At 36.6% G+C, this 20,978-nt stretch overlaps 1 protein-coding gene across 1 annotated transcript in view; it reads left to right on the forward strand.

Moving 5' to 3' along the window:
* Positions 1–2,183: 2,183 nt before the first annotated feature.
* Positions 2,184–20,978, forward strand: part of LOC130844283 (N-acetyllactosaminide alpha-1,3-galactosyltransferase-like 1) — a 49,922-nt gene continuing 31,127 nt past the window's right edge. Inside the window, exons 1-4 of the mRNA XM_057720604.1 lie at positions 2,184–2,236; positions 3,434–3,481; positions 8,480–8,620; positions 9,070–9,738. Of these exons, the coding sequence (XP_057576587.1) occupies positions 2,184–2,236; positions 3,434–3,481; positions 8,480–8,620; positions 9,070–9,738 (911 nt within the window). The remainder of the gene's footprint in view (positions 2,237–3,433; positions 3,482–8,479; positions 8,621–9,069; positions 9,739–20,978) is intronic.

The following is a 20,978-nucleotide window of genomic DNA, read 5'->3' on the forward strand; positions in this document are numbered from 1 at the left end:
GCAAATAAAAAACTTTTTTTAAGTTCATTCGTCATTGTATATTTTTAATAAAGTTGGGTGATTTGAATTTTGAAAGAGCACAAATCTTGAGCAATCCTATAATGAAATATCTTTGACTAAAAATATTTATGAAATGTCAAAAAAAGATACACTTTTAAAGGTTTTTTTTTTTTAATATTTGATTTTGAAATAAAGATTCACAGGAAGTTGCAAGGATAGTACAAAGAAGTCACATGTACCTTTCACCTAATTTCCCCCAATATTATGTCTTACATAAATGGTTATCTAATAACAAAACCGGAAATCAATGTTGGGACCATGTGTGTGTATAATTATATAACATTTTATCACATGTGTAGATTCCTGTAACCAACACAGCAATCAATATACAAAACGATTCCATCACATTAAAGATGGAGCTATGACACCCAATTCCTCTCCCCGACTCTCCCCAAACCCTGAGACCACTAATCTATCTTAATATCTATAATTTTGTTTCCTTGAGAATGTTCTATAAGCAGCATCATATAGTATATGATCTACTGAGATGAGCTTTTTTCACTTAGCATAATGCTTTGAGCTTCAGCCAGGTTGTTATTTATAGGTCATTCCTTTTTCATGCTGTGTAGTATTCCACAAAGAGATGTGCCAAAGTTTGTTTAAGCATTCACCTACTGACGGACATTTTGATTGATAGTTCTTACAGCAAGTGGAAAATATGGTTCCATTCCTTTTGGGTTCAGTGTTTCTGATAAGAAATCTATTTTCATTCAAATTATTTTCCCCCTATGGGTGAATCATTTCTGACTGCTTTTAAGATTCTTTTCATCTTTAGTTTTCAGAAATTTGACTATCATGTGCCTTAGCATGGATTTCCTTAGGTTTATCCTGTTTGGAATTCATCCAGCTTCTTGAATCTGTACGCCTGTGTCTTTTGCCAAATGTTACGGAGAGCTCATCAACTTAAAAAATAATTTTTAGTCCCATCTCTTTCTTTCCCTCTGGGACGCCAATTGAATGAATATTACGTTTTTTGTTACAGTCTCACATATCTCTGAGATGCTGGTTTTTGTTTTTGTTTTTTGAATTTTTTCCTCTCTTTTGTTCAGCTTGAGTGATTTCTATTATTCTGTCTTCAAGTTCACTGACTTTTTCCTCCATCCTCTCCATTCTACTGATAAGCCTATCCATTGAGTTTTTATTTCAGGAATTGTATTTTGAGTTCTAAAATTTATATTTGTTTCTTCTTTCTTTGATTTTCTATATCTTTGACTTTCAACTTCTTTGTTGTAACTTTCTATTTTTTCATGTTTCAAGTGTTTGTAATTGCCCATTGAGGCATTTTTACAATGATTGCTTTACAATCCTTGTCTCTGTGTTATCAAGGCATCTGTATATTGTCCTTTCTCATTCATGTTGAGGTCTTCCTGATTCTTGGACTGACAAGTGATTTTTTTATTGGAACTTGGATATTTTGGGTATTATGAAACTCTGGATCTTATTTAAATCTTGCATTTTCACACGTGTTGACTTAAAAACAATATATGCACAACATGAGAGTTGCGAGTTAAGTTTCATTTGGGACAAAATGAGGACTCAGCTCTGGAGACAGCATTTCAGATAGCTCTGAGAAACTGCTCCAAGGAGGCAAGGGGAGGAGCCAGCATATATAGTTTTGCAACAAAGGACAGGTAGTCAGGAATGTCAAAAAATTATTGTTAATTAAAGAAAACCAGATATCTCAAGTTTAGGAATTTAGCGCTTTTCTATGTATGGAAAGATGCAAGCTCTGGGTTCACTGAAATCATTCCTTTGATATGCACCTTAGCTATCTGTGGCCTGTATTTTCACATCCTCATTTTCCTCAGGGCTAACCACAGGGAGTGGCTTGCAGTCTTGATGGCAGGTATTCTTTTCAGCCCTGAGCTTTCCCTGCTCACTGGTTCATGTTGAGCTGCAATTGTTGATGACTGTGACGTTCTTTGTCTATTGATACAGCAGGAAATATTCCATTTATAAATATTCCATTTATCACAGGCATCCTCTAATACTGCTCCAGCTGGGAAATGGGTTGGTCAGTTTGAGGGGTGAAATTTCAGGTTCTCAACTCTGCCTCCATTGGAACTTAGTGGGGAGGGGCTCCTTGTTACTAATGAGTGGGGATAAGAGTTTAGGCTCCCCACATGGTCTCCACTGACACTGACCACAGGGAGATGGCCACAGCTGCTGAGCGGTGGTGAAGTTTCTACCTCCCACTGACCTCCTCCAACTCCACACCAGTGTGGAGAGCAGGGGAGCCTCATTACAGTCTGGTGAGGGTGGAAGTTTCAGCTCTCCTCTTAGCCTTTGCTGGAGGGATGGCTATGGGGCCACAGTTTTTCTGTGGTATTGGGTGGGAGTAGAGTGAGTAGTGTCTAAAGGTTTTCTGTCTTGCTAGGCTGCCCTTTTCCTGGTCCTTTAGTTGCAAAGAGCAGGCTTTTCTCAGGGCTCTTTTTGTGTCTATACCCATCAGCATTTCTGGGTTGCTGGCTTTTCTTGCACTCAGTCTGGGATACATGAGGCAGAAAACCCAGGGAACTCACTGCCATGGCAATCCTTGAATTCTGAGGTGCCAACCTGAACTGCCTTTTCACTTTCAGAGTCTTCTTTTGTTTGCTTTATATATAGTGTCCAGGGTTTTTAGCTATACTTAGGGGTAGGAATAGGGAAAATTAGGACCATTCCATTTTTCTGGAAGCACAAGTCCCTTAAAGTTATTCTTATTTTACAAAAATCCCCAGTTTATGAAAGTGAAGTTCCCTGATAACCTTGTTAATTATGTAACTAACTTAAAGGTACAACAAAACCTTAGGTGCATCCTATCTTTAAGTGGAAATCAAAGATGGACATCTGGACCCCTACTCCAATCCCTTTATTTCAATACATAAGAGTATTTATCACATAATAAGCTACTAATGTTTGATAAATTAAATCTGCATTTTCTATGAATATACATTATCTTCTGGTTCTGTTAATTTTTAAAATATATCCCCCCCACTCCTACCCAAGAACCATACTGTTCCTTGCCTTCCTACCCTTGGTTATAATCTCTTCACCCTACACCACTTTCCTAATGTAGCCCTTATTTTTCCAGACTCAGTTTCCTATTTCTTCTCCAAGTGGTTTCCCTTAACCACAAATTTAGGTTGGATGTCCCATTTATATGCTCCCATAGAGATCTGTTTTCCCTATTAGCACTTATCACTCTGTACTGTAATTAATCTATTCAATATCATCTTTCCTGCTCGTCTCTCAGCTTCCTGAGGCAGGAGACTATCTAAATGTTCATAGTTATAGAACCAGCACCAAACAGTGCCTGTCATGTTATAGGGGTGCAACATATACTTGCTGAATGAGTGGATTACTCTTAACATGATTTTCATTTTGTACCCAGGGATCAAGAAGCAGGAGAACCTCAGCTCTCAGACTGGTTTAACCCCAAGTAAGAACCAAAAATTCTGCTCATAAAATAATAATAATGTAACTCTATTGGAATGGGGGAGATTTTTTTTGTTTCATCATCAAATTGTAGCTAACCTGGGAGGTTTCCAGGACTTGGAATTTTTACTTTTAAGGCATTTATATACAATCCTAGGACCTATTTATCAAGAATTAGGCAATTAAGGGTCAAAATGAGAAAGCTGTTATCTGGTTTAACATTCCTAGTTTTATTAGGGGAAAGAAAGTCTTTTAGTAACAGCCTGAAAAATGCCATTAATGACTCCTCTTGATTTTGGCATTAACATTTGGGGGAGAATTTCATTCTTTATAATGGCTGTATACCATAATTTAATTATTAGCCATTCCCTGTTGATTTTGTATTGTTTGCAATTTGGGGGCTATTGTAAGTAATAGTTCAACAAATAGCCTTGTATCTATATTTTTGTAAACTGCTGTGTGAATTAATCCATAAGATAAATTTCCATTATTAGTTTAAGAGGATGTAAACATTTTAAATATTGCTTCAGGTTGCTAAATTGCCTTTTAATAATTATACTATTTATTTTCTAATCTAAAAAGGATAAATGTTAATAATGTTTTATTTGTTTTATAGTATCAAACATATTATTACTTGCAAAACAGTTGAAATATCTCAATTCAATTTGCATTTCTGTAATTATTATTGAATTTGAGCATCCTTTGTTTATTATTTATTTGTATTTCATCTTATGTGAATTCCTTTTTTATATTTATATTTTTTAATGAACTGCAGGTGCAGAGAATTAGATTAATAATCCTTGTTTCATGACTCACTCTCATCATTAGTTCATGCAAAATCCACTTATTTTATTTATTTGTGTGCTCCCTTGCTTATTTTTAATGAAGCAAAAATTACAACCTTCTATAACTTCAACATCTAGCTTTGTGTCCTTTTCAATACCCCCAATCTGCCTCCTTGCCCTAGCCCCTGAAATAAGCACAATGCGCAATCCTGTTTCATTATCCTCTCGCTTTCTTTTTTTAAGTATAAATTTATATCCTCCATGTGTATTCTGGAAAAAAGTGTATTTTAAAATTTTAGTTGTTAATAACTTTACAAAGTGGATATCATGATGCATGTAATCTTCAGGGATTTATTTTTTCCCTTAATATTAGATAGCTAAAATTCATCCCCAAATTGCATATCACTGTCATTCATTTTGACGGCTGCATAATGGACTGTAGAAACATACCACAGTTTGTTCATCCACTGCTTGGTTAAAGGGCGCTTGAACAGTTTCTAGGTTTTTGCTGTTATGAACATTAAGAACTAATGCTCTTTTAAGATGCCTCTTCAAAGAGTTCAAAGAGTTTAAAAGGTGAAAAAAAATTATAGATAAAATAGCTGCCCAACATCTTCAACATTTGTCTCCTTCACTCCACTCCAGTCATACCGGCCTCCTTGATGTTCCTCAGATACACCAAGCATGCTCTCACCTCAGGGCCTTTGCACTTTCTCTTTTCCTGCATGAACCATGCATCCTCTGTATAGTCAAATGGCTCATTCTTTCAGTTCCATCAAGACTCCACTCAAATGTTATTTTATCAGTGAAGCCCTCTCCAACTGCCCATGTAAAATGGCCCCTCACATTCCCTTTTTCCCTCACGCAGTTTTATTTTTCTCCATTGCACTCATCAATATCTGGCATACTATTTATTTGCTTGTTTATTCATTTATTATCTGCCTCTCTCAATAGACTGTGCCTAGAAAAAAATCATATAGTAGAGGCTCAATATTTATAGAATAAATAAATACATGAAACCTCTTGACTCATTGAAATGATAGCATTTTCATAACATAGCATACCATTACATAATAGTGGTAGAAGTCATTTTTTAATTAAAGGGCTTGTTCTTTATTATTAAGCATCAAACTGGCTTTTAGTTTAAAATGAAATGATCAGGAATTCCTTGGCAGTCCAGTGGTTAAGAATTGGCACTTTCACTGCCATGGGCCAGGGTTCAGTCCCTGGCGGGGGAACTAAAACCCCACAAGCTGAGCAGTGCAGCCAAAAAGAAAGTAATTGGGTAACATCATTTAAAAATGAGCATATGTAAACAGGAATCCTACTCCTAGGATTATGAAAATAACAGCAACAATATATAAAGACATAAGATTAAGAAAGTTTGTTGTACCATTTTTCATTGTGAGAAAAATCCCAGAAATAAAATGAATACCTATTGGTAAGGAAATGGCTAAACTCCACACTGTGGAATATTATGTAGCCACTTAAGAAAATGAATAAGAGGGGCTTCCTAGGTGACGCAGTGGTTGAGAATCCACCTGCCAATGCAGGGGACACAGGTTCGATCCCTGCTCCAGGAAGATCCCACATGCCGTGGAGCAACTAAGCCTGTGCGCCACAACTATTGAGCCTGCGCTTTAGAACCCATGAGCCACAGCTATTGAGCCCATGTGCTGCAACTACTGAAGCCCATGCGCCTAGAGTCCATGTTCCGCAACAAGAGAAGCCATGGCAATGAGGAGCCCGTGCACCACAACGAAAAGTAGCCGCCACTCATTGCAACTAAAAAGAAAGCCCACGCACAGCAAAAAAGACCCAACACAGCCAACAAAATAAATAAATAAATAAATTTATAAAAAAAAAAATGAATAAGAACTAGTCCAGATAACCTGGAAGGACTTTTACAAGGTTGTATTGAGTAAGAAAATCAAGGTGCAGAACTGGGCATATACCCTGAGAAAACCATAATCCAAAAAAAAACATGAACCACAGTGTTCATTGCAGCACTATTTACATTAGCCAGGACGTGGAAGCAACCTAAATGCCCATCAACAGATGAATGGATAAAGAAGATGTGGCACATATATATAATGCAATATTATTCAGCCATAAAAAGGAATGAAATTGAGTTATTTGTAGTGAGGTGGATGGACCTCGAGTCTGTCACACAGAGCTAAGTAAGCCAGAAAGAGAAAAACGAATACCAAATGCTAACTCATATATATGGAGTCTAAAAAAATGGTACCGATGAACCCAGTGACAGGGCAAGAATAAAGATGCAGATGTAGAGAACGGACTTGAGGACATGGGGTGGGGGAGAGAAGGGGAAGCTGGGATGAAGTGAGAGAGTAGCACTGACATATATACACTACCAAATGAAAAATAGATAGCTAGTGGGAAGCTGCTGCATAACACAAGGAGATCAACTTGATGATGGGTGATGACTTAGAGGGCTGATATAGAGAGGGTGGGAGGGAGTTGCAAGAGGGAGGGGATATGGGGATATATGTTTAAATACAGCTGATTCACTTTGTTGTACAGCAGAAACTGGCACAACAGTGTAAAGCAATTATACTCCAATAAAGAGCTTAAAAAAAGGTGCAGAAAAGTGTGCATTATTTCATTATTGTAAAACAAACAAAATTTAAAAGCCTGGATACATATATATATTTATGTATATGTGTTTATTGTACACATAGTACCTATAGAATTATATGAATATGGAGGAAAAAAGAAAAGAGCATAAACTAGGCTGCTAACATGGTGATCCAGCCAGGAGGCAGAGAAATTGTATACTGATGGAGCAGGAGTAGAGGTGGAAATTCTCTAGTATTATCCTATCGTGATTCTGTCCATGTATAGTAAATTTATTTCCAATTTATCACTTCTGATTCTTACACCTTTTAGACTTATATACTTAGTTTCTTAGAACTAGATATAGGTCAATATAGCCTTGACTTGTAGGAAGAGTCCCCACCTTCTCTCTCCAGGTACACTTTTTGAACAAATTATTCCCTCCCATATTATCATGAGTCACAACTCATCAAATCTTAGTGACACCTTCTAGCATCAAAATCATTTTAGTACCTATTCTCTCTTTTGTAAGAATGTAAATATCTTAGGCCATACATATTATTTCCCTCTCTTATCATTGTGCTTCTTTCTGTGTCATACCTATGATAGCCTATAGTACCATGACACTTCAGCGTTTTATGTGTGTATCTTTCTGGAAATTTTCACTGTAAACAATATACTTCGTGAGCAGGTCACTTCGTGTCCTGCTGCACACTATCTGCTCAGGCCTCATAAGGTGTTGTCTAAGTTTCTCAGATACTGAATATGTCAGAGTATGAAAGAATTTGTTATTATATTATTACTCATATACTATTAAGTATTGCCAAATCCTACCCTTGTCTGGGTTTGGATTTGATTAAAACCTGCAATCACTAATAGCAACATGGCTTCTCACTTTGTATTCAATTCCTTCCAAAATGAAGGTCTTGATTGGCTTTAATAGTTTAATGCCCTGCCTCCATCCAAACTATTTATTATTACAAACACTGCTACCTCTGCTGTCATTTTGTTATTATTAGGAGCAAATCTACTGTCCTTCTTCCTTTATGGACTAATCATATTTTCTTCCAGGTTGCCGTGATGGGTGGGCCTAAAGCATTAAGGAGAAGGTGAAAAGAGAATACTCTGGTTCTTCTAGGAAAAGAGGAGGGAAAAAGAGGAAAAGGAGAACTGGGGTGGGTGTGGGGAGAAAGGAAGATATAAGGAGACAGTGGTGCTGTCTGCTTTAGGCAACAATCAGAGAAATGTTCAGACACTGGGCTACTTCAGTTCAAGCTGCAGTCAGAGCTCAAAGGAAAAAAATCCCTGGGCTCAAAAGGCAGTATGGAGTAATGACTAAAATCTAGATTTTGAAGCCCAGCTGGCTGATCTTGAGCCCTGACTCTGCCATTTATTAGCTGTGTGATACTAAGCAACTTACTCAACCAATCTGTGGCCTAAATTTCCTCATATGAAAAACAGAGATAATAATAATACTTCTAGGACATTGCAAGGACTAAATGAGTAATGGAAAGCACTTAATCACCATGCCAGGCACATGGTAAATACTTAATAATCATTAGCTATTATCACTTAGACAACAACTTTTCCTGTCATAATAAAGTGGTACCTGTTTACTTTGTTTCTTGTCTGTCCAACAGAAAACGTCCTGATGTAATAACAACAACTGACTGGCTTGCTCCAGTCATATGGGAAGGAACTTACAATAGACGAGTCCTGGAAAAATATTACAAAAGGCTAAATATTACCATAGGCTTGGCTGTAATACGTGCTCCTGGAAAGTAGGTGCTACTAATAGTCATCCTTTTTTTTTTTTTTTTTTTTGGAAAAATATGGATAAGCACCCATAGACTTTCTGCATTCAAAGAGCTGTTCATATTTAACTGTAACCATTATTTCTAGCTAACTGTGTAATTATTTTTAGTGGTTATTTTCTTCAGCCATGTCTGAGTCCTTAATACTACTTGGGAATCTTTTCATTAATATCCAGTTAGCTTTCACAGCAAATGCTATGGCTCTCCTCAGGCCCCCAAGCTCACTACATTCTCTTTTACAAACTGATACAGTTAAATCCTAGACCCAACTGTTCTACCCTTATCTACTGATAGTTCTTAAGCAACAATGACACATGTGTTAGACGGCATGTTTAAATGACAGGAAATCTCCTGATAATTTTTAGCAAAATGAGTCTTTTCTGTTATGTTGTTTGTTTGTTTTTCATGTTCCACAGGTTTTCACCTCAGGACTACCAAGAGTTCATCAGATCTGCTAATAAGCACTTTATGGTTGGCTACAATGTTATCTTTTACATCTTGATGGATAGCTTCTCCAAGCTGCCTCCCATAGCGCTAGGTCCCCTTCGAACATTGAAAGCACTTTTGGTGGTCAAAGAAAATCCACAGGAAGACTTTTATTTCATACACATGAAGAACTTATTTAACTACATCATAACACACATCCAGCATGAAGTCAACTTTCTCTTCGTTATGACTGCAAACCAGATCTTCAAGGATGACTTTGGAGTGGAAACCCTGGGAAAATCTGTAGCTCAACTTAGTGGCTGGTGGTATTTTAAAAATGGTAAAACTTTCCCTTATGAGAGAAGACGTAAATCAGCAGCTTTCATCCCTTTTGAGGAGGGAGATTTCTACTACCATAGTGCAATTTTTGGTGGCACAGTCCAGGAGGTTTTAAACTTCATTAAAGAATATCAGAAAGGAGCTATTCAAGACATCAAAAATAGACTTAGCAGCACATATGAACATCACCTAAACAAATATCTTTTTATCAAGAAACCCACTAAGTTATTATCACCAGAATACAATTGGGATCCAAGTTTTAGAACTCCTCCACAAATTAAATCTGTTAAGATAGTATGGCAGTCAAAAAGTGTTGGATGGTATTATTTTAGATTTGTGGATTAAGTTCATTATAATAATTCCTCAAATATTAAACTTATTAAAATTTTTGGTGTTTTAGAAACTTACAAAAATGTGCCATCTTCCAAAATAAATTGTTTTTCTCCTTCTAGTTTTGAACCATCTAAATCTACCTATGCTGGATTAAGAATAAATGGATATTAATTTAATGTTAATACACAGTGATGCTATTACATATACTCTCTCTCTCTCTCTCTATATATATATATATAATGTAGAAATACTTTTGGAGGCATAAAATAAATGTTTTATGAAGAAACACATCCAGACTCTAGTTCAAAAAAATAATAATAGATGGATAAATAGGTAGATAAATAGACAAACAGACAGATACACACACAAATATCAAAGGGATATGTGTAAGGGGAAAAATATTCGTCAACCCACTCATCAAATATTTACTCAATTTCTTAATGTTGAGATATATATTGCTTGTGATAAATCTCCTCAATCTAGTACCTGACTGAACTTAGGTGAACTAGAGACATTCTAACAAATATGTATCTTACTTTTATTGTTACAAAGACATTGAGTTCATTTTTTTTAATGTACAAGAATTTTATTTAAAAAAATTAGGTATCTACTGAATTCCATGGTAAGTTTATTAGATGCACTCAGGGATAGAAAACAAGTTTCAAAAATATATAATGTGCCCTCAAGCAGCCTACAATCTAGCAAGGGAGATAAAACTAATCATAAATATCTCTTTTACAAGTTTAGAAGTACCAAAAACTCATAAGGAAGACATGGCTAAAATGGCAAAGTGGTTCAGGAAAGGGAGTAATCACCTTCACAAGAATCTTTATGTAGTTATATCCACTATGTTTCCATAAATTAGTGAGGCACTATAGCATAGTTAAAAGAACTAGAGTTTCTAAAGTCAAAATAAGTTATTTTAATCCTCTTTTATGGGAGGAAAACTGAGTCTTAATAAGTAGTCAATAAAAGATAAAAATTATTGTCTATTAAAAACACTAAAATTATAAAGAATATTGATAATGACTGTGGCAGGCAGACCTTATGATGGTCCCCAATGATCCCCATATCCTGGTATTCATGTCTTTGTGTAGTCCCCCCTCCACCCGCCCACCTGAAGTGTGAGTTGAATGTAGTGACTTCCTTCCAACCTATAGAATATGACAAAGACGATGGGATGTCCTTTCCATAATTAGGTTACATAAGATTGTGATTTCCACCTTACTAGCAGCAGACTCTCTTTCTTGCTGTCTTTGATGAAGCAAGTTGAAATGCTGGAGAGGCCCTCATATCAAGGAACTGAGGGCAGCCATCAGCCAACAGCTAGAAAGGAACTGAGGCCCTCAGTCCAACAACCCTCAAGGAATTGAATTCTGCCAACAACCATGTAAGTGAATTTAGACGCAGATCTTTCCCCAGTTGAGTCCTCACATGAGACCTTATCTCCAGCCAACACCTTGATTGCAGCCTTGTGAGAGACCCAGAAGTAGAAGGTCCAGCTAAACCATGCCCAGATTCTTGAACCAGAGAAACTGTGAGATAATAAAGATATGTTGCTTTATTAAGCTTTGGTGTAATTTGTTACGCAGCAATAGATAACTAATACAGATACCATACCTGAAAGTGGGGTGATGCCATTAAAAAGACCAAAATTGCAGGAGCGGTTTTGGAACTGGGAAGTGGATGGAAGCTGGAAAGATTTTCCAGCGCGTGGTAGAGTAAGCCTAAATTTCTTTGAATGGACTGTTAGTAGAAATCTGAACTTTGAAGATGCTGTCAGTGAGAGCTCAAAAGGAAGTGAGGAACATATTATTGGAAACTGTAGGAAAGGGGGATCTTTGTTATGTAGTGACAGAAAGCATGACAACATTGCCCCCTTCAGTTATGTAGAAAACAGAACATGTACCTAATGAGCTTGGTTTTGTAGATAAGGAGATTTCTAAGCTTCCTTCTTGCTGTTTATAATAAAATGTGAAGAACTATGAAATAAAATAGTCTGCTTTCTTTATGACTTCTGGTCCTAAATGAGATGACAAAGACCCACTGTCCCTTTTACTTCCCTCAACATACAACTAAAAATCCTGGAAATAATTACAGACAACCATGAAAGGACTCCAAAAGGTGGAAAGAGGAAGGCAGGCTGGCTAGGGACGTTTAGGACTTGCAGAACAACATGGTGGTAAGTCCCCTGGGATTTCTTTTTGTCTCCCATATATCCCAGACTGGGCACTGAAGAAGCCCCACAACTCAACCACCAAAAGGTATAAATTTTTTAAAGTTCTAGGAAAAGCCAACTCTCTCTGGTTGAAGGCCCAAGAAAGGGGCAGCACAGCATAGACCTAGTGGGGAACCCCATCTTCACTTCATACCTGGCTGGCCTGCTCTGCCTGTACCAGCAGCACCTGCAAGAATAGGCAGCTGACTCCACCCAGAAGCACCACTAAGCCCAATGTCTCCTGGCCATCCACTCAGCAGCAGAGGGAGGCCTATATCCAAAATCTCCTGGCCTCCATTCAATGGCAAAGAATGACCCTCAGCACTACCACCAGAGTCAGAAGGAGGCCCAGGTAGATGTTTCCCTCCCTCTGTGGCACTGGCACCTGTTGGTACAAGATGACCTAGAGAGAAGCTCCTGGGATACACTCTCTGTCCCACAGGCTCAGCATCCTCTACCCACCACCTAGCAGCATTGGGGTGCCCAGTAAAGTGCCTTCCATACCCCTCAGGCAACACCATCAGTGATTAGGCAGGCACTAGGTGGTAGCCTTGAGAACAGGCTCAGGGAAACATTCACTGCCCTGTGGTCTAGCATCTCCACCGCTCCCCTTAGCAGGACCTGCTTGGGAAAGTGCTCTCGGTCTCTGCAAGCAGCATCAGCAGAATCAAACAGAAGCCAGGGGAATGAAGTGGACCAGAAAAGCACTGTATAGGCTCTAAAACCTATATTGTTGTTGGACCCACATATGAAAAAAGTAAGCAAGGGACTATCCACCAAACATAAACAGGATGTTACCTGCTGAAAGAAAAGACTTAAATAGGATTTAGGGTCTCATAACTTAATTCTCAAAATGTCCAGGATGCCAAAAAATCACTCATCATAGCAAGAACCAGAAAAGTCACAACCTGAATGAGAAAAAGCAATCAACCTGTATCAATATAGAGATAAACCAAATATTAGAATTATCTGACAAGGATTTTAGAGCAGCTATCATAAAAAATACTTCAGGGTGGAGGGATAATTTGGAAGACTGGTATTGACATATACACAGTACTATATATAAAATAGGTAACTAATAAGAACCTACTGTATAGCACAAGGAATTCTACTCAATACTCTGTAATGACCTATATGGAAAAAGAATCTAAAAAAGAGTTGATATATGTATATGTATAACTGATTCACTTTGTTGTACAGCAGAAACTAATACAACATTGTAAATCAACTATACTCCAATAAAAATTAATTAAAAAAATAAAACCAACTCGATTTTGCTGAAAAAAAAAATGCTTCAACAAGCAACCCAACTTATCTCAAAACAAATGAAAATATAGAAAACGTCAGCAGAAACATTTCTATCTGTAGAAGGACACATACCATATACTATCATTTATATATTACTTTATAAAATGCAAAGTAACAATATATATTATTTAAGAATATACACATATAAGCAAAAATGTAAGGATACGAATTGCAAAAATGATCACCAAATTTGTGATTGTGGTTACCTTTATGGTAGGAAGGAAATGCAATTAGAAAGGGATACACAGTATGCTTCATCTAGATGTGCAATGTTTTATTTCTAAAGCTTCATTGTTGGTATATGTTTGTTATAATAGTCTTTACATTTTTATGTCTGAAATATTTCATAATAAAAATGGCTATTGAAAAACTCTACTAAGTGAAATCTGTCTCTTGTAGTTTGAAACTTTTCACTTAGTAGCTTAAACAAAGCATTAGAGCTTAATGTGTTTGATTTTGGCTTTAATTTTCAAAGTTTTAAATAAAAATATAAGTATAAAAGATAAATACAAAAGAAGAAATAGAAAATTAGAATATCTTAAAGAAATTGAGTCAGAGGGGGAAAAATCGTTTCACAAAAATAACTTTAGGCCCTTACCTCATACCATTTACAAAAATTAACTCAAAATTGATCAAAAATCTAAATGTGTGCTCCCATGTCTTGGCTATCACAAATAGTGCTGCGATGAACATTGAGGTGCATGTATCTTTTCAAATTAGAGTTATCTCTCAATATATTACCAGGAGTGGGATTTCAGGATCATATGGTAAATCTACTTTTAGTTTTTTAAGGAACCTCCATATTGTTCTCCATAGTAGTTGCACTAATTTACATTCCCATCAACAGTGTAGGAGGGTTCCTCTTTTATCCACACCCTCTCCAGCATTTATTTGTAGATTTTTTTAATGATGGCCATTCTGACTGGTGTGAGGTAATATCTCATTGTAGTTTTGGTTTGCATTTCTCTAATTAGCAATATTGAATATCTTTCCATGTGCCTGTTGGCCATCTGGATGTCTTCTTTGGAGAAATGTCTATTTAGGTCTTCTGCCCATTTTTTTGATTGGGTTATTTGGGGGTTTTTTTGTTGTTGTTTATATTAAGCTGTATGAGCTGTTTGCATATTTTGGAAATTAATCCCTTGACAGTAGCATCATTTGCAAATATTTTCTCCCCGTCCTTAGGTTGTTTTGTTGTTGTTTATGGTTTACTTTGCTGTGCAAAATCTTTTAAATTTAATTAGGTCCCATTTGTTTATTTTTGTTTTTATTTCCATTACTCTAGGAGATGGATCCAAAAGTATATTGCTGCGATTTATGTCAAAGAGTATTCTGCCTATGTTTTCCTCTAGGAGTTTTATAGTATCCAGTCTTACATTTAGATATTTAACCCATTCTGAGTTTATTTCTGTATATGGTATTAGAGAATGTTCTGATTTCATTCTTTTATATGTAGCTGTCAAGTTTTCCCAGCAACACTTATTGAAGAGACTGTCTTATCTCCACTGTATATTCTTGCCTCCTTTGTCATAGATTAATTGACCATAAGTATTTGGGTTTATTTCTGGGGTTCCTTTTCCATTGATCTATATGTCTGTTTTTGTCCCAGCACTATACAGTTTTGATAACTGTAGCTTTGTAGTATAGCCTGAAGTCAGGGAGTGTGTTTCTTAGCTCTGTTCTTCTTTCTCAAGATTGTTTTAGCTATTTGAAGTCTTTTGTGTTTCCATACTAATTAAAAATTTTTTTGTTCTGGTTCTGTGAAAAATGCCATTGGTAATTTATTAGGTATTGCATTGACTCTGTAGATCGCCTTGGGGACTATGGTGATTTTAACAATATTGATTCTTCCAATCCAAAAACATGGTTTATTTTTCCATCTGTTTGTGTTGTCTTCAATTTCTTTCATCAGCATCTTTTTTTTTTTTTTTTTTTTTTTGGCACATGGGCTTGGTTGCTCCTTGGCATGTGGAATCTTCCTGGAGCAGGGATCGAACCTGTGTCCCCTGCATTGGCAGGCAGATTCTTAACCACTGCGCCACCTAGGAAGTCCTCATCAGCATCTTATAGTTTTCAGAGTACAGGTCTTTTGTCTCCTTAGATAGGTTTATTCCTAGGTATTTTATTCTTTTTGATGTGATGATAAATGGGATTGTTTCCTTAATTTTTCTTTCTGCTGTTTCTATTTCTGTTAGTGTATATAAATGCAGCAGATTTCTGCATGTTAATTTCATATCCAGCAACTCTACCAAATTCATTGATAAGCTCTAGTTGTTTTCAGGTAGTGTCTTTAGGATTTTCTATGTATCGCATCATGTCATCTACAAACAATGACAATTTTTTTTCTTCTTTTCCAACCTGGATTCCTTTTATTTCTTTTTCTTCTCTGATTACTGTGTCCAGGACTTCCAAAACTATATTGAATAAAAGTGGTAAGAGTGGACATCCTTGTCTTATTCCTGATCTTAGAGGATATGCTTTCAGGTTTTCACCATTTAGTATGATGTTAGCAGTGAGTTTGTCATATATGGCCTTTATTATGTTGAGATGTGTTCCCGCTACGCCCACTTTCTGAAGAGTTTATCATAAATGGATGTTGAATTTTATTAAAGGCTTTTCTTGCATCTATTGAGATGATCATACGGTTTGTATTTCTCAATTTGTTAATGTGGTGTATCAAATTGATTGATTTGAGGATATTGAAAACTCCTTGCATCCCTGGGATAAATCCCATTTGATCGTTGTGTATGATCCTTTTAATGTATTGTTGCATTTCATTTACTAGTATTTTTTTTTAAGGATTTTTGCATCTATGTTCATCAGTTTTATTGGTCTGTAACTTTCCTTTTGTGTGATACCTTTGTCTGGTTTTGGTGTCAGGGTGATGGTGATATGGAATGAAATCAAAAGTGTTCCTTCCTCTGCAATTTTTTGTAATAGTTTCAGAAACATAGGTGTTAACTCTTCTCTACAGGTTTGGTAGAATTCATCTGTGAAGCTATCTGGTCCTGAACTTTTGTTTATTGAGAGTTTTTAAATTACTGATGCAATTTCAGTACTGATAATTGATCTGTTCATATTTTCTTTTTCTTCCTGGTTCAGTCTTGGGAGATTGTACCTTTCTAAGAATTTGATCATTTTTTTTCTAGGTTGTCCATTTTATTGGCATATAGTTGCTCACTGTAGTCTCTTATGATCCTTTGTATTTCTGTGGTGTCAGCTTAATTTCTCCTTTTTCATATCTGGTTTTATTGATTTGGACCCTCTATCCTTTTCTCTTGGTGAATCTGGTTAAAAGTTTATCAGTCTTGTTTGTCTTTTCAAAGAAATAGCTTTTAGCTTCACTGATCTTTTCTATTGCTTTTTAGTCTCTATTTCATTTATTTCTGCTCTGATCTTTTTTATTTCTTTCCTTCTACTAACTTTGGGTTTTGTTTGTTCTTCTTTCTCTAGTTGCTTTAGGCATAAGGTTACATTGTTCATGTGAGATTTTTCTTGTTTTCTGAGGTCAGCTTGTATCACTATAAACTCCCCTCTTAGAACAGCTTTTGTTGCATCCTGTAGGTTTTGGATCATCATGTTTTCATTTTCATTTGTCTCTAGGTACATTTTTATTTCTTCTTTGATTTCCTCAGTGATCCATTGATTTTTTAGTAGGGAAAATTGTTTAGCCTCCACATGTTTGTTGTTTGTAGCTTTTTTTTTCTTGTAGTTGATTTCTAGCCTCTTAGCATTATGGTTGGAAAAGATGCTTGATATGATTTCAGTTTTCTTAAATTTATTGAGGCTTGCGTTGTAGCCCGACATGTAATCTATCATGGAGAATGTTCCATGTGCACTTGAAAAGAATGTGTATTCTGCTGCTTTCAGATGGAGTGCTCTATAAATATCAATTAAGTCTATCTAATGTGTCATTTAAAGCCTGTATTTCCTTATTGATTTTCTATCTGGATGATCTGTCCACTGATGTAAGTGGGGTGTTAAAGTCCCCCACCATTATTGTGTTACTATCAATTTCTCTTTTTATGTCTGTTAACATTTGCATTATATATTGAGGTGCTCCTATGTTGGGTGCATATATGAGGGTGAGTCAAAAATTAACTGCACTCTGGCTGTAGACTTTATTTTAATTAACTTTTCGAAAAGGCAAATACATCATTTTTTGACATAATCTCCTTGCTTTTCAATACACTTTGTCCATCTGTCAACAAGCTTTCATAATCCCTCATTAAAAATGTTTTAGGTTGAACTGTGAGCCATGAATGCACTGCTGTCTTCACTTCTTCATCAGTAGTGAATCTTTATCCTCATAGGGCTGCTTTCAGGGGACCAAACAGGTGAAAGTCCAATGGAGCAAGATCAGGACTATAGGGAGGTTGCTTTAACACCTCAAAAATGAAGTAATCCACAACAGACTTAGGTTTTGAAAAGTTTGTGCAAGATGGGTACTGAAACAACTCACAGAAGAGCATAAACAGAAGTGTTTGGATATCTGCAAATAAAATTTGGACCAATACTCTGAGGAAGGTGAAAGTTTCTTCAAGAGAATCATTACTGGTGATGAGACATGGATTCCTCACTACAAGCCTGAGAGTAAACAGCAGAGTATGGAATGGAAATATCCTCTGACCAAGAAAAAGTTCAAAAGTCAACCATCAGCTGGAAAATTGATGCTTACAGTTTTCTGGGATTCTCAAGGGTAGGTATTGGAACATTATCAGGAAAAAGGTTCAGTAATCAACAGTGCTCATTACAGTGAGATGCTTATTGAAGAGCTGAAGCCTAAACTTCAGATTAAAAACAGAGGACTGCTATCCAAGGGCATTGTGATCTTGCATGAGAATGCATGTCCTCACACTTCTGCCCACACTGTCGACACTCTGTAAAAAAATTTGTTTTGAGGTGTTAAAGCATCCTCCCTGTAGTCCTGATCTTGCTCCATCAGACTTTCACCTGTTTGGTCCCTGAAAGCAGCTCTATGAGAACAAAGATACACTTCTGATGAAGAAGTGAAGACAGAAGTGCATTCATGGCTTGAAGCTCAGCTGAAAACATTTTTTAATGAGGGAATACAAAAGCTTGTTGACAGATGGGCAAAGTGTATTGAAAAGCAGGGAGATCATGTCAAAAAATAATGCATTTGTCTTTTCTAAAAGTTAATTAAAATAAATTCCACAGCCAGAGTGCAGATAATTTTTAACTCACGCTCGTATATATTTACAATTGTTATATCTTCTCCTTGGATTGATCCTTTGATCATTAAGTACTGTCCTTCTATGTTTCTTGTGACAGTCTTTATTTTAAAGTCTATTTTGCCTCATATAAGTATTGCTTACTCCAGCTTCCCTTTGATTTTCGCTTGTGTGGGATACATTTTTCCATCTCTTCACTTTCAGTCTGTGTGTGTCTCTAGATCTGAAGTGATTCTCTTGTAGGTAGCATATATACAGGTTCTGTTTTTTAATCCATTCAGCCAGTCCACTTCTTTTGGTTGGAGCATTTAGTCCATTTACATTTAAGGTAATTATTGATATGTATATTCCTATTGTCACTTCGTTAATTGTTTTGGATTTGTTTTTGTAGGTCTTTTTTTCCCCTTTCTTCTTTTGTTCTATTCTCTTGTGATTTGATGACTATCTTTAGTGTTATGTTTGGATTCCTTTCTCTTCTTTGTGTGTATATCTATTATAGATTTTTGTTTTCCTGTTGCCATGAGGTTTTTGTATAGCAGTCTATATATATGTATATATGTGTGTGTGTTTGTGTGCAGTTGTTCTAAGTTGCTGATTTCTTAATTTCAAATGCATTTTTAGATACCCTGCATTTGCACTCTCTTCCCCTCATAATTACTGTTTCTGATATTATATTTTTACATCTAATTATTTTGTTTAGCCCTTAACTGCAGATGGATACAGATGATTTTACTACTTTTGTCTAGTAACCTCTCTACCAGCTTTGTGCAGGGACGATTTCCTACCTTTATTGTATGTTTGCCTTTACCCATGAGCTTTTCCATTTTGTAACTTTGTTTCTAGTTGTGGCCTTCTCTTTTCTGGCTGAAGAATTTCCTTTAGCATTTGTTGTAAAGCTGGTTTGGTGGTACTGAATTCTTTTAGTTTTTGCTTGCCTGTAAAGCTTTTGATTTCTCCATCAAATCTGAACAAGAGCCTTGCTAGGTAAAGTATTCTTAGTTGCAGGTTTTCCTCTTTTACCACTTTAAGTATATTGTGACACTCCCTTCTGGTCTGCAGAGTTTATGCTGAAAAATCAGCTGAGAGCCTTATAGGAGTTCTCTTGTATGCTGTTTGTTGCTTTTCTTTTGTTGCTTTTGATATTCTCTCTCTCTCTTTTTTTTAAATTTATTTATTTATTTATTTACTTATTTATTTTATTGGCCATGTTGGGTCTTTCTCTCTCTCTCTCTCTCTTTTTGTTGGTTTTTTTTGTTTGTTTTTGTTTTTTTGCTGTGTGTGGGCTTTCTTTAGCTGTGGTGAGTGGGGGCTACTCTTCATTGTGGTGCGCGGGCTCCTCATTGCTGTGGCTTCTCTTGTTGTGGAGCATGGGTTCTAGGCACGTGGACTTCAGTAGTTGCAGCACATGGGCTCAATAGTTGTGGCTCACAGGCTCTAAAGTGCAGGCTCAATAGTTGTGGCACATGGGCTTAGTTGCTCTGCGGCATGTGGGATCTTCCTGAAGCATGGATCGAACCCGTGTCCCCTGCATTGGCAGGCGGATTCTTAACCACTGCACCACCTAGGAAGCCCTGATATTCTCTCTTTATCTTTTTTTTAAGCTCTTTATTGGAGTATAATTGCTTTACACTCTTGTGCCAGTTTCTGCTGTACAACAAAGTGAATCCACTGTATTTACACATATATCCCCTCCCTCCAGTGACTCCTTCCCACCCTCCCTATCCCACCCCTCTAAGTCATCACCAATCATTGAGTTGATTTCCCTGTGTTATGCAGCAGCTTTCCACTAGCTATCTATTTTTCATTTGGTAGTGTGTGTATGTCAATGCTACTCTCTCACTTCATCCCAGCTTCCCCTTCACCCCCCATCCTGTGTCCTCAAGTCCTTTCTCTACATTTGCATCTTTATTCTAGCCCTGTCACTGGGTTCATCAGTACCATACTTTTAGATTCCATATATATGTGTCAGCATACAGTATTTGTTTTTCTCTTTCTGGCTTACTTCACTCTGTATGACAGACTCTAGGTCCATCCACCTCACTACAAATAACTCAACTTCATTCCTTTTTATGGCTGAGTAATATTCCATTGTATATATGTGCCACATCTTTATCCATTTATCTGCTGATGGGCATTTAGGTTGCTTCCACGTCCTGGCTAATGTAAATAGTGCCACAATGAACACTGTGGTACATGTTTCTTTTTGGATCATGGTTTTCTCTGGGTATATGCCCAGGAGTGGGATTGCTGGGTCATATGGTAGTTATATTTTTAGCTTCTTAAGGAACCTCCATACTGTTTTCCATAGTGGCTGTACCAATTTACATTCCCACCAACAGGGCGGAAGTGTCCCCTTTTCTCTGCACCCTCTCCAGCATTTATTGTTTTTTGATTTTTTGATGATAGCCATTCTGGCCAGTGTGAGGTGATACCTCATTGTGGCTTTGACTTGCATTTCTCTAGTGATTAGTGATGTTGTGCATGTCTTCTTTGGAGAAATGTCTATTTA

This window comes from Hippopotamus amphibius, chromosome 2 (genome assembly GCF_030028045.1).
Source record: "Hippopotamus amphibius kiboko isolate mHipAmp2 chromosome 2, mHipAmp2.hap2, whole genome shotgun sequence".
In the NCBI taxonomy this organism is placed as follows: domain Eukaryota; kingdom Metazoa; phylum Chordata; class Mammalia; order Artiodactyla; family Hippopotamidae; genus Hippopotamus; species Hippopotamus amphibius.